Source organism: Vigna unguiculata, chromosome 3 (assembly GCF_037176805.1).
Source record: "Vigna unguiculata cultivar grain cowpea cultivar isolate G323 ecotype 2 chromosome 3, ASM3717680v1, whole genome shotgun sequence".
Lineage (NCBI taxonomy): Eukaryota > Viridiplantae > Streptophyta > Magnoliopsida > Fabales > Fabaceae > Vigna > Vigna unguiculata.
Window position 1 is genome coordinate 4,017,230 of NC_140794.1, and position 27,959 is coordinate 4,045,188.

The window sequence follows — 27,959 nt, forward strand, 5'->3', positions numbered from 1 at the left end:
TAATTTTCCTTTTAAAATTCTCTAATTTGTCTCCCTCTAATTTCAAAATGTAATATTACATTTTATCCTGTGCATGTTTTCTTAAAAAAACTGTATTTATTTATTTTTTAAAGTTTTATTTATGTACAAAGTTTGTACAAAGTTTTATTTAAACTAATTAAGGGAAAAGGGTGAATTTCCAAATTGGACAAATTATTTAAAGGCTTCAAAAATTTTAGAAAGATAAAAAAACATATCTTATCCCATCAATCTTTGTTGTCACTTAAGATGTATCCAAAAAAGTGTATCATCGTCATTTTTACTAGTTTTTTCTTAAAGGACAATGATATTTGTCATAAAAAAAGTTTTTACACACACTTAAATTATTATTGACTTTTTTTACGTTTTCTATTAAAATAATAAGAAATTCACTTTTGAAGAATATTTTATTCTTATAGTAAATTGTCAAATAATAATTATTGGTGTAAACAAATTTTATCACTCTACTCTTTTTTCCTAAATATTCCTTAATAAAACTAAATAAATATTGATTCGTTTGCTTGAATAAAAGTATAGTCATAAGTTATAATAACAAATTAGTTAAATCTCATTCAAAACATATACTATTACTATTATTATTATTTTTATTATATAATATATATATATATATATATATATATATATATATATATATATATATATATTATTCATGTAGACAATTAACAAAGAATGATATCAACTTAGAGTAGTTTCAATAGATATTAAAACACATTTTCTTACTACTATCAGAGACACATTTATTATTATAATTTTTAAGATTAATTATGTCTCTTATATTGTTCATATAATTCTTTTTTTATTCTCATTGTAATTTTTGAGATCAATTTCTTTCAATTATCATTTATGTATATTTGCACACAACTTACAAAAATAAAATGCAAAGGGTGTATCAGAACACTCTTCCTTACACAGTATCAAAACCTTAAATTTAAAATTATTTTTGAATACAAACAGGTTTTGGTCATTCTATCTCTTTATCTATATTTTTTTTATATGGATAAAAAATAATTATTTATGTTTACATTTTTATTTTATATAAACCCATATCTGTAAAACTTAGAGAGGCTCTAGTCTTGAGTGTGAACTAACCGCCCTGTAAAGCCACCAGAGCGGAAAGTCAGTAAGAAAGGAGCTACCAAAAATTGTGACAAACTTTATTAAAAAAGTGGGGGAAAAAAAAGTATGTAATGATTGTTTTAATAAAAGGGTTACAAAATCATTTTCACATGTGGTTACTATATATTAACTTATTTTAACGTCCTCTTATTCACCCACCATTCAAATCCAGTGAATTTTGAGGTTTATATCATAAATTTCTCTACTTATATTATAATATAATTAGAAAAACTGTTACATCTGCTAAACATAAAATCTTCCACCATATATAATGTAACGGAATTTTCAGGCTTATATTATTATATATCTTAGTAATTTATACTTGAATGATATACATAAATAATCAATTTAACATTTTTTTTTTGAATATATGGTAACTAAGTTTGGTTGGAATTTTTGCTTTAAATTATTTGAAGTATATAACAACACAATTTAACCAAACTTTATGACATTTTGATCAATTTTTTATATGCTAGTTTGAATATCAAAAGAAATGAGTTTTGGAAGGTGACATAGGTGGCTATGATTAAAATTATATAGGACCATAGGAATTTCAGTGTATTTAGAAACAGACAAAGGTATGGTGACGAAATTTCTGCGATAGCAAAGTTAAAAGTTAGGACATGGTTGAGAAACAAAATATCAAAAAAAAAAACATTTTATACTCTGATTGATGTTTATGTCCAAAAACATATATTTAATTTGTCTTATATTGGTTCAGAAGTAAGATAAAAAGAAGGGTCTCATCTGGTATAATGTTATTATCTTTCATTTTAACCCCTTATTAGCATCATCTATGTTGTTTGGTTGTTAAGGTTTTTAGACAAACTTATTACAAATGAAATAATTGTCTTCGAATTATCAGAAACAAACTACTCTAACAAAGAAATAATCTTTTGTTGACTCTAGTAGAAAAGATGATCTACGAGAGTTTGTTGGACCTCAGTTTTTTGCAAATTTATTGTATGTTAGATATAAAATGTTATATCTATGTTGGTAGGAAATAACCCTTGTATAAATAGATTTTTTGTAATATTTTGAGTCTATAGAGATCATAAAATGTATTTCATTTGTGATTTGTCTTGTGAGAGATTTGTGAGTTTTGTATGTGAAAAAAGAAATATAGTATTTATAGGTTTCAATTTTTCATCCCCTATATTTTTATTGGTATTGTACATGGACCAAGACAATGTCTTATTGTTTTATTTATATATTACTTATTGATGATAAAAGAAAAACACTTATATTTAGATTATGTAAATCTATTAAAGTACATCGATTGGATATCTCAAATGAACATTATATAAAAAGATTCAGAGTTATTCTTGATTGAAAACAACTAGGAAATCATAAGAAATACAAAATTGCACGAGGTAGACAAAATTCATACAACAAAATTGAGTGTTGATGTTTAAGTAATAGTAAGCGATGCATAGTTTCCATACGCACAAATTTTATGAACATATAACATAATATCATAATTATAATTACTCTAATATATTCATTTCGTCTTCTTACTACAAAAAACTTACTTTGAACAACTCAAAGCTCTTACACAAACATATGTATAATCACTTCTCCACATGTACATACTAAAAGAAATCATGGATTCCATACTCATATTATTCATTCATCTAAAAAATATCCTATTGCATAGATGTTATGTTAATTCTCCTTATTGATGGTAGCATGTTACTAGTCAAATATCCCTACCAACCTCATAGTAAACTAAAATATCAATCCATGGACTGATATAATCTTCTCTTAATCACAACTCTAAAATGGAAGAAAAGGAAAATAATTTTCTTAATAGAAATTAAACCACTTATAGAGATCAATAATCTCAGCTTAACTATTCAGTCTCATTAGAGACAACGATATTCAAATTATCTTTATATTTTAGAAAGAATTTAGAATAATTGAAATTTAGTAAAATTTTATTTATATAATAAAATAAGCATTCTTAACTTATTTATAAATTTTCTATTCCTTATCTATTAAAAGATTTATCTTTATAAAATATTTCAGGTCTTACACATTTAGACAAACATTATGAAAAGAATGATAGACAAAACCAGTAAAATTTTAAAAATAAAGAGTGAAGTTAAACATTTATAATTTGAATGAAAAAATTTGATTGAAGTTATAACTTTAGAAATTAAATCTATTGATAATTCATAGTTTTAGAAACCATGGTGTCACTTTATTTGTTTCACGGATTAATTTAAGCGTTGCTACAATTTTAATGACTAAATTAATTATTAAGGTACAAATTCAAGGATCATTCCATTACTTTATCATTTTTATATATTAACTTAATTTGTTATTACAATTTCAAAGGATAATTGATCATTCATTCTATTTTTATTTATAATTTTTTCTTAAAAAGGTTAAATAACAAATTACACTTTTATTCCCCCAAATATATTAGAATTTTATAAAGCACACCTTATTTAGGATGTCACTTTTGGAATATCAACATGTGTATATATTACTCTGCAAATTATTCTACACCCTTTTTAACCTAATAAAGAGTACTTGGATGCAGAATAGCCACAAAAAGATATATATATATATATATATATATATATATATATATATATATATATATATATATATATATATATATATATATATATATATATATATATATTCATAACGTTTTGTTCTTTATAGTAAACAAGAATATGAAATATAACACGAGAAATTGATGTGTATAATACAACTCATCTAAGTGGTTCTCATACGTATATAAATCCAGATATTATTACAGGTTTAAAAGTAGAAACTGGTATATACGTCGTGTAAAAGAATAACCTAAAAATGGGAGCAATGATGAGACCAAAATCCTATAAGTTGGCTCAGCATAAAGTTTACTGATTATTGATGCTATCATCTACTCACATAGCCACCAAATCCTACACCACGATAATGGTGGATATACCAGAGGCTTTTTAGGGTTCTCATCAAACATCTATGGTGGAGAAATCCATGTGGTTCCTTAATTCCAAGGGGAATGAATATGTTGTTTAAGGACCACCTTTGACATCTATTCTACAATATCCTCTTCTTATCCATATCCATTTCTCATCCATCTCTTTCAATTCTGCTACTTCCTATTCACCATATACTTTAGTTCTTCGTATGTAAATACGGTATTATCGTCGTAATCAAATGAATACTATATTACCATACTTTTTGCTTCTCTTTCCATTCTATTTCATTTACTTTTTCTAGTTTAGACAAGTATATATTTGTAAACTTTTCTTTTCAAAACCCTATTTGGGCTCCTTCTTCCTACACCCCATGATTTTGACATTCACCCCCATGAGAAGTTCAAAGGCAAAACACCACACACTAATAATAAGAAAAAGCAGAAACACAGTTCCTGTAATATCTCCTTGGAACAAGATTTGGGGACACCTTCTATTTTATTATTTATTATTGTAACACAAAAAAACAGAACAGAAATCACACATAACAGAAACTAATAACAATGGGACAGACATTGATCTATATTGTATGACTTATATCTTCTGCCCCCATTAGCCCTTTAAGATTTTGCATTAGTTTGAACATCAACACATGGTGGCACAGAGAGAGGGAGAGAAAGAGGCAAGTGCTCATGTATTTTTATCCTTCATTAAACTTCTCAACCCTCCTTAATTATGTTGTACTTGTTGAGTGCTAGCTTCCCTTGTTTTGTTTTCTGTTTGGTCCTGTTTTTTCTGTGCTTCCTCAACTTTCTTCACTCCCTTCTTCTCTCCAATCTCAATGTCCACAAATCCACCACTGTTCGCTGCATGATTCTCACTGCTCACTGCCGTGTTGGCGTTTTCTTCATTCGTAGCATTGTCTTTGTGTTCTGGCAGCTTTTGATCCTTACTTGGAGTGTGCTTTCTGTATATAAAATAGAGCACTATCTGAATTGTTCCAAATGTGATACCCACGAAGTTCGGAAGCTGTCCAAAAAAAAAAAAAGAGAAAAAGAAAATAATCGTTATACACAGTAGTACTATTTATCAATAAAGATGCAGCATATCCCTGAATCCAAAATGAGTTGTCATTTTTATGTTGGATTTTTTGAGTACTTACTGTAACATAGATGTCCCTCAGGAGAATACCGTATGCCAACCACATAATTGCACTCACTGTGAGAAGGAGTGAAAGAGTAATAGGCATGAACTCTACACTTTTCGTGCGAATAACCACTTTCTGGAATTGAACAAGACGAATTCAGTAAATCATGACATATAAAAAACTAACCTATAATTGAAGAGTGTTTATTTTTGAGCTTATGACAATATCAAACATATGAATACGAAGTCATAGAGTAAGAGGTTAAATCCTTAATTAAAGTTTTTGACTCATTCTATATATATACTCACAATGATGCTCAAAGGTGCTGCAAAAACACTGGTAGAAAGAACTACACAGATCCACCCAAGAAGCTCAATACGTGCTGTTCGTTCTTTTGCTAGAACGTGAGTGAGAAGAACAACCAAGAAAATGACTCCAACGTTGAACAAGAAAATCATCTTGAAGGTAAAAAACTGCAAGTCCAACATACTCTCGAATTAACCATACATATATATATAAGAAAAAGTTATGACAGAGACATAATAAGTGTCACAGAGATAAATTTAACAATATGTTCATACGCACCCTAGCTTTCCTGGGACAGTAAGTTATATAGATGACAAGGTAAACTGTCTCTATGAAACAACCAAATGCGTTGATGGTGATAAGAAGTATTTCTCCTGTCTTTATGTAAGCATAAAAAATCCAAAGCATTGAGGTGAAGAGTGCAGCAACGTAAGGAAGTGATTGGAAACCTTCTGTGGTTTTCTTCTTACAAACTCGATAAAACGTTGGTCTGCAAAATCCATATGCAAGAGATTCAATTTCTACTATAGTACTAATGTTATTGCTTCATTACACATATAAATTCACAGACACATGTAAATGAACAAGTGTTTTACTTACACTGGTGCTAGAAAGCAACAGAAGGAGACTAGGTTACCTACAACCAACGTTCACAAATTCAAAAAAAGTATATCAGTTCATCTCTTCAAAAGGTAAGACATGTATAGAAAAACTAAATTTTGATTATTTTTAGCCTTCATACCCAAAATTCCAACAGCAAAAACATAAGGGGCATCGTTAGCCATGGTTTCGTAATATGTCTGAGAAATACTACTCCCTTGATGGAAAAAAGAGAAGAGAGGAAGGTAACTCTAGTTTTGTGTGCCACGGAGGAAAAGGGAAATGAACACCCTTATATATATATAGAAGGTAGGAGTTTTTCCATGCATGAAGAGATAGTGAAACACATTATGTTATGAATTCAATCAATGATATTGATGACTAAGTTCTAAGTTACTTTGAAGGGCATGCATCTAATTTTTGTGCCAACTCAACACATTATTGTAACTAGTTGGTGTGATGTAGTTCTTCAATTAATAGTTGGGCCAACCTTGACTTATAATTGTATCTTTTCCGATGCAAAAAACCTTCCCTCACGTGACCCATCTCCATTATTTGCACTCTCCTCTCATATTCAGAAAGTGTCACTCATTTTGTTGCCTGTGTTAGGACTTGGTACCTTCATCATATTTCGATGATGTTCAATCCGCCGCCAAATAACACTTGCTGATTCACCCCCATTATTGCCACAGGTAGGTCACCAATCTTTCATGACTCAGAGATGAGGAGACACGTGTCACAATGTGATCACCGTGGACTGTTGCATTGCAACAATAGTATAATTTGATTCAGAAAGAAGAAGATTTGGATGTAAATCCAGCTCTAAAATGGATGATGCAGCTTTTGAGTGTCACACGTGATGGAAGAAGTCAAAGTTGTCCTCGTGATTAACCTAAATCTGTCAGCTTGTGGTCTGCTAACCACTATTCAGCGGCTAACTGTTTTCATATGATTAATAAATGGTTCAATTCTATATTATGTTTAGGGTCATATTCTTTTTTTAAACAATTTCTCTAATATGTTTTCATAACTCGATGATAATATGTGTATATAATGTAACATAATAACAGTAATAACGATTACTCTCCATTTTTCTTTTTATTTTTTTAATCTAATGACTTTAATATGTATGTTACTTACAAATGTTACATACAAAAAAAAAGTAAAAATAAAAAATATGTAAATAAATTTCCCTCTATATATATATATAATCACTTGTGTGAATACAAAATTAATATATAATATAATTATTACACTTCCAAAGATTCGATAATAAAAAATAATTTATAAAAAATTCACCATCATATACACTAGACCCAAGTTTCGTTGACACTAGTTGGGGACATATTTAGGCTAAGTTGGATCTAGGTTGAGTCTGTCTAGGTGGGATTAGAATGAACTTAAGCAAATAGGAGCAAGTCAAGTTAGATATGTGTTGAGACAAAACATTATGTCCACATCTAGTTCGGGCCATGTCAAGTTGAGTTGGATCGATCTTCCGTCAAATTGAGCTGAGTCAGCCCAGATCCAAGTTAAGTCAAGTCGATTGAGCCCCACATTTTAGTCAAGTTATGTTGAACCTATGATAAGATAATATCTATCAAAATTAGGTTCAACCAAGCTAAATTGAGTTGGGTTCGACTAGGCAGAAATCAAGTCAGGTTCAAGTGGGATCGAGACGATTCGAGTCAGACTAAGTCAAGTTGAACTATGTTTAATTGGGACATTAAACTAATCAAGTTTCGAGTATGTCAAGCTGAGTTAGGATGATCTCATGTCAAATCGATAAGATCGACCACATCAAATTTAATCTAATTTACAAAGTAATTTTAATCAAATTTATATTAAATTAAAATAACCTAAATCAATTTAATATAATCTTTTAATCATCAAAGAATAAATAAATATATATAATAGAACACTTGTGTAGTACTCTAACTCTCTTACATAAATATGTACATAGGTCATCTATATTAGAGATGGAGAAGGCCCAAAAACATAAACCACTACAAAAAAACTTCCCAAACAGACAGGCAAAACATAAAGGTCAACAAGTGATTCAATACCCACCAATGCTACAAGAATGCAATACAAATACAATAGAGACTTGACACTTCTATGTTAACAGAGGAAGTTTAACCAAACTAAGAGCCTACTATGCATCATTCCAAAACAAAAGGAAAAAAATGGAAGTCTCTAACAACACCCCAAATTCCTGGTGTTGAATATATTTCCTTCAAAGTGAATTGTTTGTCTTTTGAGTTCTTTCACTACTAAAAATTTCTATATTACATGGAAATTTTTTTGGAAATTTGTTAAAAGAATTTACAAGAAAAAACATTTTCCTGCTATTTTTTCTAAGAATTTGAATTGACAGTTAATTCCTTCGTGGATAATTATTTATTACAAAATTATAAAATTTTCAAGTATTTTTTACAAAATTTGTTGTGAAAAGTATTTTATACAAAATATTTTGTAAAAAATTGACAGCAATTTCCTGCAAAAAAAATCATAATAAAATTTTTAAGTATTTCTTACAAAAAAAATTCATAACAAAATTGGTAAGAATTATGAGTTTTTTTAGTAGTGTGTGTCTTGCCTTCATAAGTCTACTTTTATTGCCATGCTCTCTTCTTCATTTTAGTGATGTTATTTTTTGAACACTCGAAACACTGATTGTATATGAAGATTTATTAGTTCAGAAGGATTTTAAGAATAAGAAAGGGCACAAGTATCAATCATTATAAGAGAAGTTAATATTATGAATCTTATATTTCATCTAAGTTCATGCATTCACCTAATTTAAACAAAATATTTCTTCCGAATCTACTTTTCTTTTCTTAAAAGTTACATAATTTTAATGTTTCCAAAATTTTCGATGATCGTTAGCCATGTGCCTTTCCATATGAGATTTTACTTATTGTTAAAGTAAAAGAGGTAGAAGTACTGAAAATTAGTTTTAACATGGTTGTGATACACCAAATATACTCTCATTCATCTAAATTAAATATGTAAACTGAATTTTAAAAAATTCAAGCCACGATCATTTCTAACTATTGCGTAGGACATAATCCCCCTATTCTAATTGAGTTAGAAGCTTTAAGAACTCAAAAAGGATGTTTAATTATCTCTTTCTCTAATACTTCACTTTGTTCTTAAAGATACAGATTAAGCTTAAGTTAGGTTTTCCTTTCATGACTTCATTTTATTTGTGATTCTTTTGTTTTTTGAATATATGATAGTTTTCTTAAGTGTTGTTCTTTCTTGTCATGCGAAGTTGATTCACAGGGGAGACCGGTGTCCTTCACCTTCCCTTCACCTTTTTCTTCCATTGAAAGGCTTTTTATTTTCTTTTAGGATTCTTTGGTCTTAAATCGTTCTCCATGGATTGAAAAAGATCCTACTTTAGGTGAGAGCCGATTCAAGAGTGAAGCAGATAAAACACTTATTTTAAATCTAAAAAAAAAAAAATCTCAATTTTTTTTAGTATTCATATTTTTTTATTAAATTAATTATAATGTTATGATTAAGAAAATAAGGCCTAACAAAAATTTAGTATTAATATACCTATTAATATAATTATAAAATTATTTAAGAATTTTTTTTTCAAAATTTATACTTATATTAAATTAATTATAACTTTATAGTTAATACACTCTTAACAAATCAGGTACCGTTCGATTAATTAAACCATTTATAAAACTTCTATAAATAATATTACTTTTCTAGAAATCCCATATATTCTTTATGAAAGACAAAAACTATTGTAACTACATTCATAACTAAAAGTTTTAAATGTTAAAAATATACTATAAAATTAGTTAGTTGACTAAATTATTTGCGTGCAATAAAGATAATATTAATTGAATGAGAAAACAATTTTCGTGATAATATAACATTAGATAACAATATTTCGTTGTATTTACATAAGTTACTGGTTTAATAAATATATGTTCTTGTGATAAATGTGTTATGTGTGAGGATAGGTTTTGGCTGGCCGTAGAGGCACTAAAAAAATAACAAAATCGAGAGGTCAGAATATATATATATACATTTTCGTGGTTGTGATCTGAGAGTGGCAGCTTTGCTTTTATCTTTTAGTGTTTGCATGTCTAACTCATACCATTTCTTTCTTATTCATGACGCTTCCAAAGTTCTTACAACTAAGTGTGGGTGAAGGTTGATATGACATTAAAGAAATTAACCTAACAGAAACGGAGAATGGAATCTAATAAGGTACTCGTCTTCTCTAAGAGTTACATTAGAATCCTGATTTTAATTCTAATTCGACTCATAAAGATTTGTGTGTATAGATTTCGAATAATTTTGACATAAGGTAAAAAAATTAGATTTTATGTTTAATTCAATTTTATAAAATTAATTTTTAAAGTAAAATTTATATTATGTTGTGAAATCTTTAATATTATTATTATTAGTTATGTTAAGAATAGGTTTTAACCTTCACTCAATTCTATAAAATTAGTTGGTGTGTAAAATGATATTTGAACTCCATTTATATATTATAAAATTGTTTTGTCTTTAGTTGATGTGAGACTTTCAACACACTTTCATATTATAAGATGAGATTTACACCTCACTTATATATTATAAAATTGTTTTATTTCATCGAGTTATGTTTTTATTTAAACTTTACAATCTTTGACTTCATTTCAATATACATGTATCTTAGTGAGGTTTTGATTATGTGTTGGAAAGAAATGGGTAGGTATCTGGAATCCGCTGGAAAATACTGCAAGAGTTGGAATACGACGAATTGGTTTAAATGAAAATTGACCAAATCAATAATACTCCAACTCTTCTATTCTCCTCTGTGCTGTGAAAGAATGCGACCCTTCACGTTCTGAATCACTGAATTGCTAAATTATTTTGGATACCTCAGCACGTAAAATTATGGATAAACATCCATGGACACATGATGTAATTTGACATTGGTGCTGTTGTTCACATTACTCTTCAAACGCAATTAAGATTCAAACATAGTAATAGTTGTAGTATAAAAATCAGATAATTATTTATTAATTATACTAAAATAAATATTTTACGAAAACCACACGAGTGTACATATATAATTGCTTTATTCATTATTAGCGTTTAGGATATGACATATAGAAAAATAAAATTCGCAAATATTGAGTTTGATTAAAAAGGAAAATCGAAAGCCACAGATTTATAGAAATGATTGGAAGATGAATTAAGGAAGTGAAACCCTAGCCCTATTATTATGATGGCTTGAAGTTTCTTTTTGTGTTCCGCAATGATGGGGATGGACCCGCCCAGAAGACACGTTCCACGGTTCAAACCCACCTTCACTTCAGTGTCAATCATGTAAATTCCTTTCATGGAATTAAATGCTTCACTGTTTCATTTATATTCATTCATCACTCGCTTTAATATAATGCTTCCACACATTTCATAAATAACGTGTCTCGTATCCGATATATATAAGAAATTGACATTTGTACGATATTTATAAGATATATTATGTCTAATTTGAATGATATTTTTTTATTTTTGATATGATTTTAATAATTAAAATAATTAACAAATCTTATTTTATTACTACTTTTCACATATTGGATATCAGATAGATAAATCAGATTCATTTTTGTATTAGTTAACAATATATTAGTTTACAGTTTCAAAACTTAATATATATATATATATATATATATATATATATTCCGTGTTCTATACTTTATATATACGTGTTTCGTGTTCTATACTTTTTCAGTTTAATCGTATCTCCTTATCCGGGTAACATAGATTAATAACGCTTTAAACTCTGATTAATTACAGTGAATAATTGGATCCACCTGGACCACACAAAAATGGTGCCACTTGGTAAGTTCAGGAAATTAGGGATTTGTCTGGCAATATCGAATCTGCAATGAATGAATACAGAAACTATATAGAGTACAGAGGAATTCATTATTGCAAACAGTGAAGCAAATGGGATAGTGATGATGATAGAGACAAAATAAAATAATGAGTTCGTTAGTTAATTGGACTTAGCTAGCTCCAGTTTTGGATCAAATGCGGTGATGGAGGTATTATGAACTATAGAAGAGGTTTTGGCACAGTTGCAGTATTTCAGGTTCCTTGAAACTGCCATTGTTAAGCAACGACCATGCTATTTTACCTGTCTCATCTTCGTTTCAATCACGCAACATGGAATAACATTATTGAAGACAACAACAAAAGAATAGTTCAAAAATCAGTATTAACACGGATAGAATTTAAAGTGAGCTGAAAATTTTATATTTAATATAAATGAAATATTTAAAATTTTGAGTTAAAAATAATATTTTGATATTTTATGAACGTGCGTAATGTTGAATCATCATCATAGAAACCTTTTACAAGATAAAAAAAATTAAAAATAATATGTGTTTTTCTTTATCTAAAACCATTTTTAAAAACAAATTAATACTAGTCAAACTGATTCTTTACACTAGCTTTGAATGATTTTGAGACGAGTTGGTTTTTTGAAATTTTCTGATCGATTGATTTCCAATCAAATTAGCCATTCTACTCAGTTTTTCTTTTAATAATAAAACTTTATCGAGCAATAGCTAATATTGCGGGAAAATATTAAACATAATGTTATTCATTTCATACAAGGACGTTATATTAGCTGTAAGATTGTCTCATGTAAGAATTATGTGGTAAGAACCTATCAGAATAGTAAAGATAATTATATTGACATGACTCTTTTCTGGTATTGGAATCTATATTGGTGTGTGGTGTTGTGCTTATGATTCTATACAGAATTTATATTGGCATTAAGAGTGGTAGATCAAGTTCATGTTTTACTCTCCTTTATTATTATACTTTTTTCTTGTAATTTGGTGGACAACAATTACCGGAGAAAAAGATGTATGAGTTAGATTTGTTCATGTTGTTTTTTTCTTTTTTTCTTCCTACTTTGTTTAATTTTTGTATATGGGTTGGGGTAATCCTATTGCCCCTATTAATATATTTGTTATTACTGATAAAAAAAATGTAAATATAGTTTTGAAGAGATTAATGGATATTCGTTTTCTTGAAGGACACCGGATTTTGATATCTGCGTTTGGATTTAAATTAAAGGTGTGTTCGGGGTAGAGATATCTTTGATATTTTTTTTTTATTTTTTGTTATGATTTTTTATTAATTTTTCTATTATAATATTTTGGTAGGTATTTGTTACGATTTTTTGTTGTTTGTATTCTTTTTATATTCAAGCATATTTTATTTATGTATAATAACTCAGTTATTATTTTTAATAATATTTTTTTTTCAAGTTTCCTATTTTAACCAAACATTCACATGTCATATTAAAAAGACCTCAAAATTTTTCAAGTTTTTTATATATCTAATTTCTTGATTTTTCAATATTCTCAATCCACTATGAGTAACCAATGTATTGCACAAGATTGATACGTTTTAGATGATTTGAGCAGTTAAAAAAAAAAGACAATAAAAATTCTCAAGGTTTTTTTATATTTATCTAGCTCTTTTATTTCTCAATCGAAGTTTATTCATCCTATTACCTTTCAAGACGCTACTTCAAGGATAGAAATATTTTTTATATATTCTTTTAAAGTATGCTGTTATGATTTTCTATTAAGTTTTATGTTATAATTTTCTGTTTCTTATAATTTTTCTTTATACTCAAGGATATTTGATTTATATAAAGTAAAATAACTCAATTCTCATACCTCCAATAAAATATTTATCTTCAAAGTTTTTTCTCACTTGTATTTGCTAATCCCATATGAATGTTTAATAAAACACAAATGAGAGAAAACTTTCAAAAGAATTCTTTTATTAGAAGTATGAGAACCGAATAATTTTACATAGATAAAATATGCTTGAATATAAGCAACAAAAAATCATAACATAAAACCTAACAAAAAAAACATAACAGAAAACTAGAAAACTAAAAGAAGATATCAAAAATATCTCTATCACACCTTTTAAGATGGATATGGAGAACTAAGAAACTTGAGAAATTTTTAATGTTTTTTTAACTGCTCCAATCATCAAAAAAATATGGATCTAAAGATTGTACACTATATTGATTAACCATAGTGGTAGAAGAAGAAGTATTTTTGCGACTCTTATAACAAGGCAATAATAATTTCATATTTCTCTATAGAGAAACCAAACTAGGAATCAATTTTGTCATTTTTTCAAGGTAAAAGGATCAATAATTGTAGATGAATCAATGTCAACCATACTAATAGAAGTCAACCTACTCACTATGATAAATGTCTATGATAAATGTTTCACTAACACAAAAAAGGCCTTTAACGTCACCCCAATAACGTCTGCCTAAAAAAAGCCCAACGTTAAAAATGAACGGTGGCATTTTTGTAAATAATGAGACATTTTTAACGTCTGACGTGGAGGGGGCAGACGTTACTTAACGTCTGTTAAAAAATACCCCGACGTCACTCAAAAAAGGACGTCGGCCCCCACCTCGACAGACGTCCCTTGACGTCGGACCAGCGCGCGCCAGACGTCACTTAACGTCGGCCCCTCCCACCCCCGACGTCACTTAACGTCGGACATAACACCCCCGACGTTAAGTTTCAGCTTATCTCTGCGCGAAACGCAGAAACCCTCGCGCTGTTCATCTTTTCCACGAGAGTTCCCGCCGGCGATGCCATTTCCGACCCCCTCCAGGTGAGTTTCGAAAGGTTTTCGCCATCAAACTTGTTGGGGTTTAATTATGGGTTGATTTTACGCGTTTTGAACCGATTATTTTCCGTTTTCATCCCCATTTGCAGCGTTTTGAGATTCGTCCCACTTGCTCTTCGTTCCCATTTGGCCAGCAGTGTGCGGAGAACCTAGACTTCCTCTCAAAGTTTGTCTTTCAATTAGAGGAGGTTAGTTTTTCATTGTATGTATATATTTGTTCATTGTATGTATAGAATTACTTGTGTGTGTGTACGGTAATTGCGTGTTTGTTAATATCTCAATAATAGAAGCTTAATTTATACCTAAATGAGGCTTGTGTTGAGGCCTATGAAAATCATTCAACTGGTTAGACTTAGATATACGAAGTTCATTATTGCAGGCTTCATTTCTTTTGATTTTCTCTTTACAGTAGATTCTAAGTTAATTTTTAATTCAAAATAAAGTCAGTCCTTAAAGCTAGGAAGTCAAGAGAGGACAAGCTTTATTTTGGATTGAAGTATCACGTGGTACACCTCGACAACATGTGATATCCTTTGTGAATCCTGTTATTCATAAATTTTACAGTTTGAGATAGGTTTTATTTGTAATTGACTCCTTTAACTGGCTAAAAAGGGAAAAATTGTAGTTTCTTTCCTACCTTCTCTGTGCTCTATATGGCTATTAGATACATGTCTCCTTCAACATCTATTTAGGACTTATAAGTAGTTGTAGAATAGCTTTCAACATGTAGTGATAGCCACTTTGGCATAATTTTTTTTTTTTAATTAGAGCTAGACAAACTACTCCATAAGCACTAGAAGGAGAAGAAAATGAGTAGAAAAATTAAAAAAGTTTCTCCTTAAGCTGAAATTAGCTTATTCAAGTTAAAAAGAAGATTTTGGAGAAGCTAATACAAAAGATATTCTGCAAATAAGCTTAGAAGCTAATTTTAGCTGCTGGAGAAACTTATTTGATTTATTTTTCTTTATTTCGTTCTCCTATAAAGTCTTAAGGACAAAATTATCCAAACAGGGCTTTAGTCATATGTAGTGCTTGTTGATAAAAAAAGTCATGTGTGTAGTGTTGACATATAAGGGTGTGCTTTGGACAATTGCAAAATTATATTATTTTAATAATCAATTATATGTATTATTGATTATAATCAGAATGTTCTATGTTTTGATAAGTCAATTGAAAAGTGATTGTAAGATAATTAAGTTCGTTTGGATGAAAAAAGAAAGAGTTTTGACATATAAAAAAGAGTGTATGATAAAATGAAACTGTTGAAGAATGATCGTAAGTTTCAGATTTTCAAGTCAAAGGAACAACTTTTTGTCTAGATTTTATTTCATCAAATTTAAGTTATTTTCCAAAATACAGCTTAGTTCATAAACAACATTTTTTTTAAAAAAGCAACTGTAATCTAAGATTTCAGATGTTTCATTCATGCTCTAAGTAAAGCTACTTTGTTCCTCAGGAAATTAAGAAATTGTGCACATATTTGGTGGACTTGAAGAAGGCATCTGTTCAGGAGATGTGTTGAAGTGTCTATGCTAACTATGCAGCCTTCATACGGTTAGTTGTGCCAGTTTGTATCAATATTTTGAAAATTGTGTTGGTCCTTTTACTAATAAAAGAAAGAGATTCAAGGTGGAGAAATCGAGCAAAAATTTTATTAGACTTGTAAACAATATTAGCATACATATTAAGTACTTAAGTACATAAATGTTGTTATAGAAACCATGATAATCTATATAAACAAAATCATTTTACTAATAAAAATCAATGCTTTAGTGTTTAACAAACAATCATGTACCTCAACCTAGTTCTGCTTTTATTTCCCTCATATATAACTGAAATATTTTGAGTGGTAGAGGAATAAAAATGATCTTTCGACCAGTTCAGACTACAATCATTTGTGCTGAAAGTATTATGAAATTGTTCTGGAAATTTTCTGATTTTCAGGTGTATGGATGTTGTAAAAACAGTCAAATTTTTTTAAAAAATATGGAGCAGTTTGACGTCTGGTGTGCCCTGACAGACGTTATTTAACGTCTGATCGTACCAGGGCCGACGTTATTTAACGTCTGACGGGCTCTGACAGACGTTAAACTGCTCAGGTTTTTCCCTCATTTTAGCGCGAAAATTGACGTCTGTGTTACTAGCCCCGACGTTGGATAACGTCGGACTCCTAAAAGACCGACGTCAAGTGACGTCTGCTATTTTTCCGACGTTATTTTGACGTCACCCGATACGACGTCGGTGTTTGGGCAGACGTCAAAGGTCGAAAATGTCGGACGTTAAAAGGCTTTTTTGTGTTAGTGTTTAATCGGATGTCATATCTGTATTTGATATAATACAAATGAGAAAAAACTTGAAGATAAATATTTTATTAAAAGCGAAGTGATTTATTTTATAGAAATGAAATATACTTGAATATAAAATAAAATTAAAAATAAAAGCAACAAAAAATCATAAGAGAAAATAACAAAATTAAAAGAGGAAACCTAACTGAATATCATAATAGGAAATTGGAAAAAAATACTAAAGATATCCCTCCCATGTTCTGAAATTACAAACGGGAGTTTGCACTTCTGAAAGCAGCATAGCAGGAAAGTGAGAAGTGAAAATTTATGTCTTTCACTATAGCAGGCATTTAGATGAATTTAATCGATTTTAATTACCAAACATGCACGTTCTCAGTTTCATTGTGGGCGTTACCCTTAGAATATTGTATAACCTGTTGGACCGATTCATGGGCCGAAGAGAACTTCCTTCAATTCATAAGCCCAAAATGTTTTCTTCCCGTAACTACTTTGGACCAAATTAAAAAAAAAAACATGTCATAAATTGATTAGGGTTGGCAAAAATATCTACAAGGATATCAAGAATAAGATTCATTACTCATAATTAGTATTCGTGAGTAGTAGATAATAGAAACTTTAATATTCATTTATAAACATGTCGGTATTATATTATTCATAAGTATCCTTTAATCATAAAATTTAAAATTAAAATTTAATTTATATTTTATTAAGTTATATTTAATTAAAATTAAAATTTAATTTATATTTTATTAGGTTAAATTTAATTAAAATTAAAATATAATTTATATTTAATTTTATATTTTTTAATTGTTTTATATTTTATTTTTAAAATGTATACTTTCTTTTAAATATTATAGTATTCATGGATAACCGCGGATTTTAACCTACAGGTGAATTTTTTTTATTGCAATTTGAGTAGCGAATTGGCATTATCTGTGCCCGACACAATTCATTGTCATCCCTAACAACAGAACGGTGCAAAATGCAAATGAGTTTCGTTATCCCATTCACATTTCCAAATAAAAATAAAATCATTCTCATTTCCATTCACAAACTCATCGAATAGAGTTTTTCAAAAAGTATTTGTTGAAATTATTTTGATAAATATGATTTTTTCTATTCATAATAGAAAGAAAGCAGGTTTAGTGGTGTGATTGGCATTAACTCTGATGTTAATAAAGTTAAAAATCTTTGTATTTTCATCATTGGTGAAGAGAAATCAGGGAAGAGGAGGGCGATGAGTAACCGAGAGTGGTGGAAAGTAGAAAAAGTGGGTGTGAACAAAACTATTTGAAAAAAAAAATAGAAATTAAGGTTCAAAAAGTAATATTACTTGAGTGTAAACAAAAAAGAATAAAGTTCACTTAGTAGAATCATCAGTGAGAAATTGGGCCTAGCCCAGCTACTCAACTAATAAGCTTACAATCGCCACATTCCTCTTGCGCATCCATAATTTTCTTTTTTCATCTTTATAATTTATTTTCCATCATTATTTTTCGGATGGTATAATTGAAAAATAAAAAAAATATACTTCTTAACTGTAAACTTTGAAAGTTATTTTTTTCTAAAAACAATATTTTTGGGTACAATCCATAAATCACTTTTAACTTTCGAACGGTGCAATCTGAAAAAAAGCTAAGAAAGAAAAATTAAATTACATAATTTATAAATTAATTTTGGCTTTTAAATATATAATTTAGAAATAAAAAGGAAATTTCAGACAGAACAATCTAAAATGAAAAAAAATGAAAAAAAATATAATGAAGGATTCAAGAAAAAAAATATGAAGGTGCTGGAAGAAATTGCCGTGTTGCAACGTTAGTCTCTCAGGACAATTTCAGACTGCTCAGGTTAAAATAAAATTTGAATTGATTAATATTTAATTAAGTTTTGAATTTTTGTAAGTAACTTAAATATCAAACTAATCTAATTGATATTGAGTTAATTTAATCAAATTAAAGTAATCTAGTTTCTTGGGACCACCAACAGAAGCTTTATTAGTCCACACAATTTAGAAACGTGGGTAGTCTATGACTTCAATAGAGAAATTGATGCGATAATTAATGGAACAGAAAATTGAATCCAAATGCTGATACATGTATAGGTGATTAGGTGTCTGATATATATTAATTATTGGATTAAATGTTTACCTTTTAAATTACAAGAGTCAAAGTTGACAAGGTAGGGCAACTTTTTTTACCCTAAGAACGTTTAATTGTGACGTGAGTCCCTTAATTATATGTCTTTTTAACATCAACCAATGCTCTTATAAAATATTTAAAAAAAAATCATAACTAAAATTATTTACCACAGACTAAAATTAAAAATCTAGAAAAATAATATAAGAGAACTTAACTTATGTAAAAACTAAGTATTTTTTTTAAGAGTAAAAATAGATCATGTTTAGATTTTTTATTATTTATTAAAATCTTGTAAATAAAAAAATTACCTATTTAAACTTATTTTAAATAAGTTATCATCTTTCTAAAATGATTGTCTTTTAACTCGCTTTTTCTAATTTTTGAGTTAACTCCTTATAAATAACTCACTTTTTTGTTTTCAACACCTATAAATATGTTATTTTAGTTTAGTCTCTATAGATATTTTATTCTTAGTTTTAGTCTCTAAAAATATGTTTTTTTATTTTTAACTCAAACAAATAAAAATATATTTGACTAAAATTCTTCTAAATATAGTATCTTTTTATTTTAGTTCTTGAGAGATCATATGGTAGGTAGTGTAATTTATTTTATTTTTAATTCATTGAGCTCACAATTTTACTAAACCTAAATGATGACGTCATAAAAATTCACCATAACGTAATCATGAATCATTTAATAAAGAAAATTATTTGCAGATATTAAAATAAATTGAAATAAAAAAATATTTTAAAAATATTCAAACAATTTTTAAATCTTATTTAGAACTGACAATGTTAAATTTATAATTTTCTGATACTAAACCAAGCTTATGCGTTTGCTTAACGTCACAATGGTTATGGTAAGTTACCTCGTCATCAACGCCCCTAATCTTGCAGTTGCTGATGCGCAAAAATATTGGATATCCGAAGATAATGCCGAAAAGCATTTTCTTTCACAAGTTTTTATGTAGACATATTTTAATATTTGACCCATCTTAATTGTAATAAATATTTGAAAGGTAAAATATTAAATAAAAAGTTATTGCGAAATTGTATATTTTAGGAATAAAATATTTCTTATGATTTTTAGCTTTTGTAACCGGATTTTTGGGATTAATCAATCATTTTCATATCATATATAGTAAAATAAAATAAAATAAAAAGTTAGGTAAATGCAGGAAGCTGCAAAGTTTATGATTTCCACTGGAAATAAATTGAACAAGAGAAATAGTTATGAAAGTCAAAGGAATAAATTAAGAAATTAATTAAAAAAATGGTGTGAGAGAGAGAAGTTGCCCTTTGGTTCGCCCTTGGAGGCTTTGACCAGAGGTGGCGTCCTGGTTTTGGTGTCTTCTTTCATTTTTCAATTTTCATTTAATCATTCATTCGTTCTCTAATCATTGGCTTGCCGTTTTAATTGCGATCTTCACTCTCACAATGTCGTTGCCGCCGCCGCCGGCAAATTCAGATTCCGCTGATACCTCCGCTCCGTCGCTGGTCAGAACTTATCGCGTCTGGCAAGGAAGTAACGTAAGTAACACGCAACTTATCCGATCACTTATATGATTCATTTTTAGGTCATCTTTCACCTCTCCGAGTTCGATTCCGAGTTCTCTGTGTCAATCAACACCGAGTTGATTCGGGAGCATGCGGATACGAAAAAGAGTCTACTGAAATATTTTCAACTCTGTGCTGTTTCTGCATAATTGAAGTTTTCTGTTTTGTAAAATAGTACTTGTATTGCTTTTGTTATTTGTGATGATTTTTTGCTTTCTGAAATCGTGGTTTCAATTTTCTCAGGTTTTTCTTTTCGGAGGGAGACTCATATTTGGGCCTGATGTGAAATCTATATTTATATCGATTTTTCTTGTTATTGTGCCCATCGCGGTGTTCTGTGCTTTGGTAGCGAGGAAATTGTTGGATGATTTTCCTCATCACTCTGGATGGTCAATAATGGGTGTGGTTATTGCTCTCACACTGTTTGTAAGTTATTTTTTGTTCAGAATATCATATATTACTCCATTGATAGATGAAGCAATCGTCTATTAATACGCCCGATGATTCCTGTGACACCTGTTTCATTGCTTATTTTTTTTCTCAAGTTTAATTTCTATGCATCCGAAGTGTAGAGAATATTTAGATGGTGAACCAATAAAAAGTTATGGTACAGTGACTTTTAAGTAATTTTTTATACATGACGATTTAGGGTTAAAGTACAGTATATACTCTTTATAATGAGACTGTGCTTTCTTTTGTTAGTTATATTATTCGCACTATAATTTTTATGATATTTTTTTTTTTTATATTTATCTGTACATTATCTTTTAAGGAAACATGTCTAGAAAATCCTGTTATACAAATGATAATGACTGGAGCCGAAAGACATATTTTTCCATTTCCCTTCATTGATACTCTGTCTGTAGTTATCACACAGCACTGAAGTTCTATATTTGCTCTGTTTTACTTGTAAGTGTATGCAACTCTGCATTTAGTAATTCATATTCAAAGCATTAAGATTTTTTCCTATAACCCCTTAACAATAAATACCTTCTTAGTTGCATATCATTTTCATTTTTCTTAATCTAATAATTTTAATAAAATTATATAAGTAAATGGCTGAAATATTACTATCCTCGAAAGTTTTACTTCATACAGCTTGTATAGTTGTCCCCTGTTACTATTTATAGAGATAATATCTGGATTCGGCTAAGATTTCAACGTGTTTCCTTATAAACTTAAAAAATAATTCATTTTAAGAAATTGCTATAGTAAACAGAGTTTTGAGATCAAATAGGAATGACAGGAGGGAGTGTCATTTCAAAGTGAAGCAAAATATCATTGGTTCCGATACATATTAATCAGGCATAAGGATCATGCCTACTGCTTTCGTAACCTCTCACTTAATACGATATAAACTTTATTTATATTAGTTTTGTATTAAGACTTTTCATAATTAAACATAGCCTTCATAATTTATTTGAGCAACTGTGAACATACATGGATAAGACAATTCTGATTTGCACGATTCTCTAGCATTTTTTTTTTGGTCTATTTAAATGAGTGAAAAATAATGCGGATATCAAGATCTCTTAAAGCAAAGACTTTCTCATTCACTACTGCACTCCTAACTTTTCTAGCGTACTCCCTGCAGGTTCTAATCACCCTTATAGTAACCTCAGGAAGAGATCCTGGCATAGTACCTCGTAATTCTCATCCTCCGGAGCCAGATGACTATAATTGGACTGAGAATAGCAACAACGGGCAAATTTCAACGTCACGATTTCCACGGACAAGGGATGTAATTGTCAATGGTATAACAGTGAAAGTCAAATATTGTGATACTTGCATGCTCTACAGACCCCTCCGTGCTTCTCATTGTTCAGTCTGTGATAACTGCGTAGAGCGATTTGATCATCACTGCCCATGGGTGGGTCAGTGTATTGGACTGGTAATCGTCATCCTTCCATAACTTCACATTTATTCTATTCAAGGAACACTATCACAGTCATTAGAATTTTGCACTTTCCTTCTCATTTGTTACCTGCTGCAATCTTTATCTCACGAGTTTACTATTTCATGAAATCTTATTGGCCTTGTGAAGTACCCTCCCCAGAGAAAAAAATCAATTTTACTGGGATATTCGTACTATTAGTTTACTCTGTTCAAATGCTTTGTCAGCGACAAATAAAAAGAAGATATGGGTATATTCATTTAGAGAGGGCAGGCAGGCTTCTAAATCATGAAACTCTGTTGATGGAAAGCTTTAGATAGTACATAAAATTAAATTGAATGTGTAATGAACAAAAATATTATGCGAGGAGAAATAGTCATGGCCCTTGGAATTACAGATAATAGCATTGGCTTCCTATATGCACATTTGACAAACTCCTTGTCTGTTGACGTTCATAGCATTTGTTATTTTGTTGATCGTATTCTAAGAAGGGAATGTTTTTTTCCTCTGCTCTCACAAAATAAAATTTTGAAGAATAGTACAAAATGGTGATTATTTTGCATGGGTGTTGGTATTTTTCTGCTTTCATGTTCAATATCGTATAATATGACATGCATATGGACAAACAATAATTAAAAAACAATCACGTTTGTATCAGATATTGGATTCGAGAAGTTGCTGAATAACATTTTCTATTACTCCTTGCTTGTATGTACATTGCCGCAGCGAAATTACCGGTTCTACTACATGTTTGTTTTCTCAGCCACTCTGCTTTGCTTGTATGTACATGCCTTTTGCTGGGTTTACATTGTAAGGATCAAGGACTTTGAGAAAGTATCAATTTGGAGAGCAATGTCCAAAACTATAGCATCCACTGCACTAATAATCTACACCTTTGTTTGTGTCTGGTTTGTTGGCGGCCTCGCTGTTTTCCACACGTACCTCATCAGCACAAACCAGGTTTGAATGCCATTCAGCTCATAGTTCTTTGAAACGTTAACTTTGACTTTCACTATTCCTATGCACATCCAATCATCGTTTGTTGCATTCTACATTCGAACTATGAGGTAGTCTGCTATGTCGATGACATGGGTAAAACAATGAAGCACTATGGTGCATTTCTAGTTTGGTTTTCCTACGTATGTTGATGAAAATTCTTATTGTCTAATGTGCAGTCTACTTACGAAAATTTTAAATACCGGTATGACCCTCAAACCAACCCATACAACAGAGGGATATTTAACAACTTCAGAGAAGTATTCTGCTCTAGAATTCCTCCGTCCAAGAACAAATTCAGGTCTAAGATTCCAAGGGAGCCATTAGATTCATATCGAAGAACGGACATTAGGCCCTTAAGCCCATTGATGAAAAGAACGACCAGGCATATGGAATTATTAGTTGGGAATTCAGTTTATAATGAGCATGAAGAGGAGGAAAGTCATCATAGAGATGGGTCTGAGAATGAAACACGTAGCAAGGATAGTGAAAGCAAAGATAGTGGATTGACCGATAAGTCCCTGGATTTAAGCAAGATCCTTCACGCTGAAAGAGTAGATGGCCAAGAAAGTTCAGTTGGTAGATACCCTCCATGGGAAACAACTCCACAAGTTCCTGATAGCATAATTGAAGTTGGGGAATCAAATTGGAATACTGGGCCCAGATACTCCACTCAAGAGACTGTATAGTGCACAATTGAGGCTGTCAGAAACATCTTTGGATGTTAATTTAAAGTTCAAACAAGTAATGATACAATTTTATAGATGTAAATTAAAAGTTCAAATGATTAATGAGCAAAAGAAGAGTGTTGTTAAAGTTGGCCTTGACTGGAAAGAGAACCAATTAGGATATTGTTTATGAATTGTTTGGTAACGTATTTAAATTTAATTAAGTTGATTTTAATTTTGATCTTTTTGAACCAATTCAAATCCAACCAATTATGGTTTAAATCTAATTATAGAGTTATGGTAAAATAATTACTGTTATTATTTTGTAAAGTTTTTTTATAGTGCAATTGGTTTTAAAATGGGTACCCTAATGATTTCTAATCCAAATATGATATTAAAAAATAGATGATAAGTATGCTAAAACTATGAGACTTGCTGAAGTTCAAAATGATAAAGATGAATGAAAAAAAAAATTCAAAGTAGAACATAAAATTAAGTATCAAAATAAAAATTAATTATTTAGAAATTAAAAAAGTAATGGGTCAAAGAACATAGTGAAAAATCACTTACTTTATAAATACCGAAAAAGCGATCATTACATAAGTGAGTTTTTTTTTATAAATATTAAAAATAAAATTCAATGTTACTATGAGGACTTTTATAATTATTCATGAATTTATATCGATGAAAATAAATTTGTTAGTAAATCAAAGGCGGTGGCACAACAACGGCTCAACAACAGTGGAGACAGGAGTTGAAGGAGGAGGAAGAGGAAGATGAGGAACATGAAGGGGAAAAAGAGGAGGAGGAGTCAAAGACAACGACGATACAAGTGCAACAAGGAGGAAAAGAGGAGGAGGAAGAAGAAGAAAAAAAAAAAACAAAGGAAAAGAAAGAGGAAGAAGAAGACTCAATCGCACAATTTACCAATAAATTTTATTGATGACCAGAATTCGTCTACAATTTCCAATGGATATTTACTAACGGATATTTATCGATAAATTGCAGTCATTAGTAATTTCCAACAAATTTCACGGTTAGTTGACAGAATTTATTGATGACTATTTTACTGATGAATTTTTGGTTGTTAGTATTTCATACTCAAATTACGACAAATTTTTGCCGATGAATGTTTATTGATAAGACATATTTTCTTATAGTGTAATAAATATATTTAATTTTTTAAGAATTGTTATTCTCTATTGAGTATTTACTCAAGTTTCACATAGAGTAATATGAAGAAGGAAATCATATAAAAATTCTATCAAAATAAAGACTTCTATAAAAGTAAAGACTTGTTTTGAAAATTGTTACCATAACTCAATAGTTTCTTAGGTATATAAGAACTTGAGAAGTTGTGTGTCATTCAAGAGTTTGCAATTTTGTCCCAAAAGAAAAAATGTATGAGTTTGTAATTTTTGCTAAAAAAATTGCATAAGAAGTTGTGCATTTTTTTTTTGCCAAAAAAATTGCACATGATAGTTTATAGTTTTTGTCAAAAAATAATTGCATTAGTTCTGTTCTTATTTGTGGTATGCTTCTGCTAGAGATTTGGCGATTCCCAACTGTGGTAAAAGAAATGGTGAAGGATCTAATTAAGGGCGGAAAATGAGCGGTTTGACTTGTTGATCAAAATTAACTTTGCACATTAAATCTTTGGAAAGGTTAGCCTTGATGATGTTTTTTTTTTTTTTGTGCAATGACTTTATTGATATATGTGTGGTGAGGTCTTACTTGATCACGATATGTTGTTGATAGATATTACCTTGAGTATCAATGAATTGTCAATAACAATGATATGAAAGTTGTTAAGTTTGATGTCTAAGTCGATAATGACTAACGATAAAATAATATTGTCATTATTAATAAGTATGTGTATATCACTAGTAGTAAGAACATTGATTTGCAATATGTCAAATGTTGTTTTAGAACAAGAAAAGATTGATTCATATTTAAATCTTTGTCCGGAAGATATATATTGTTCTTAAACGAGTATTTACCAAAATTTTACATCAAAAATAACAACTACATCATATTATCACCAATGAAAATAAATGATAAAATAGTTAATAGTTAAATTTCCAAGGTAAATAGTTAAAACTTAATTAAATTTCTTTATTGATTCAGAAAGTTATCCGGTTGGGATTCACTATGGATTTCTCATATTATTTTCTTACTTCCTAAACTACCCCACCCTCTCTCTTCATCCCATCCTCTCTTTCCCTCTATCAATTTATTGAATAAAGTAAATATATGAACGATATATTCTGCACAATTTTATTAGGTTGTGTCGCAAAATTTTGACAATCTAGTCCCTAATTCATCACTGTAAATTGTTGAAAAGGAAATGAAATTACATTAATTACAGAAAAAAAAGCATCAAAATTTTTATCATATTTTAATATGATTAAAAGAAAAACAAAATGTTTTAATACTGTTAACATCATTTAATAACTTTTTACCGGATAATTTCCTTTCAAAAATGATAGATTTAACGTTGTATTCTTCTAAAAAATATTTATACAGATATTATAATTTTGAAATAATGTATCCGATAAAATGTTAATTGGTAACGTAATAATACATTTATTTATTTTTATTGTATTTTTAGCTCTTGCAATATTTTTAAACAATTTATACGTATATTTATTGTGTAAGATGAAAAGAAAATTCAGTAAAAAAAAAAAAAACTGCATAATCATTCTATTAAGTGTAAGAAAATTTATGATAAAATGGAAGTGTGAAAGTTTGAATATGTTAGAGAGTGTGATTAGGTGCAAGCGAAGCTGATAAAAATCATTGACCAAGTTTCTTATGCGATAAGCATTGCACGACTTTTCAACGTACGTAGACAAAAAGCACAACTCACTTTGGCATAGAGTTCAAGAGGATTCAAAAATATTGGTGAAAGAAAATGACATGATTTGCAAGAGAGGCTCCACACATATAAATGATCAAGAAAAGAGAGAGAGAAGTGGATACACACTTCAAATCTTAAAAAGTAAAAAAATAAACCTAAATAGCTAACTAGGTCTAGAATCTCCATTGGACACTCTCAATTTAATCTTTAAAAAAGTCATAATTCTGATGTAATAAATACGTAAAAGGTATATAATTTGATATTAATAAAATAGTTTATATATAGTTGTAAGTAGTTCCTTATAATTATAAATTAATAACAAATAATTTTATATAATTTAAAATACACCATAATTGTTGCACTTTTTACATATAAGAGACTACATCATATATTTTTTTCTTATAAACATAATATTTTTTATAAAAATTTTACTAAAATAAGACTAATTTATAGTATATATATATATATATATATATATATATATATATATATAGAGATAGATACACATTTTATTTTATAACTCAGTTTTATAAAATTAAATTAAATTTAAAATTTATTTATTAAATATATAGTATCACAAATATTTATAATTTATTTTAGATGTTTATTATTTATTATATTTGTTTGTTACTGACCCGTGAAAATAATACTTAATCTCATATTGTATATGTTTCGACATAAGAATGTATGT

The 27,959-nt window shown here is 29.2% G+C and overlaps 2 protein-coding genes across 2 annotated transcripts; one reads left to right on the plus strand and one right to left on the minus strand.

The window, feature by feature from the left end:
* Positions 1-4,553: 4,553 nt before the first annotated feature.
* Positions 4,554-6,433, minus strand: LOC114177517 (bidirectional sugar transporter N3-like). Its single transcript, XM_028062895.2, has 6 exons — positions 6,284-6,433; positions 6,142-6,178; positions 5,821-6,031; positions 5,544-5,708; positions 5,251-5,370; positions 4,554-5,117 (listed from the first exon to the last, which is right to left on the minus strand). The coding sequence occupies exons 1-6, from the start codon at positions 6,324-6,326 to the stop codon at positions 4,818-4,820; spliced, it is 876 nt and encodes a 291-aa protein (XP_027918696.1). The 5' UTR covers positions 6,327-6,433; the 3' UTR covers positions 4,554-4,817.
* Positions 6,434-20,540: 14,107 nt separating this feature from the next.
* LOC114178614 (putative protein S-acyltransferase 7) lies at positions 20,541-24,556 on the plus strand. The gene is made up of 5 exons (XM_028064622.2): positions 20,541-20,823; positions 21,094-21,276; positions 22,445-22,741; positions 23,471-23,704; positions 23,920-24,556. Exons 1-5 carry the CDS (start codon positions 20,731-20,733, stop codon positions 24,427-24,429), a joined length of 1,317 nt encoding a protein of 438 aa, XP_027920423.1. The 5' UTR covers positions 20,541-20,730; the 3' UTR covers positions 24,430-24,556.
* Positions 24,557-27,959: the final 3,403 nt, after the last annotated feature.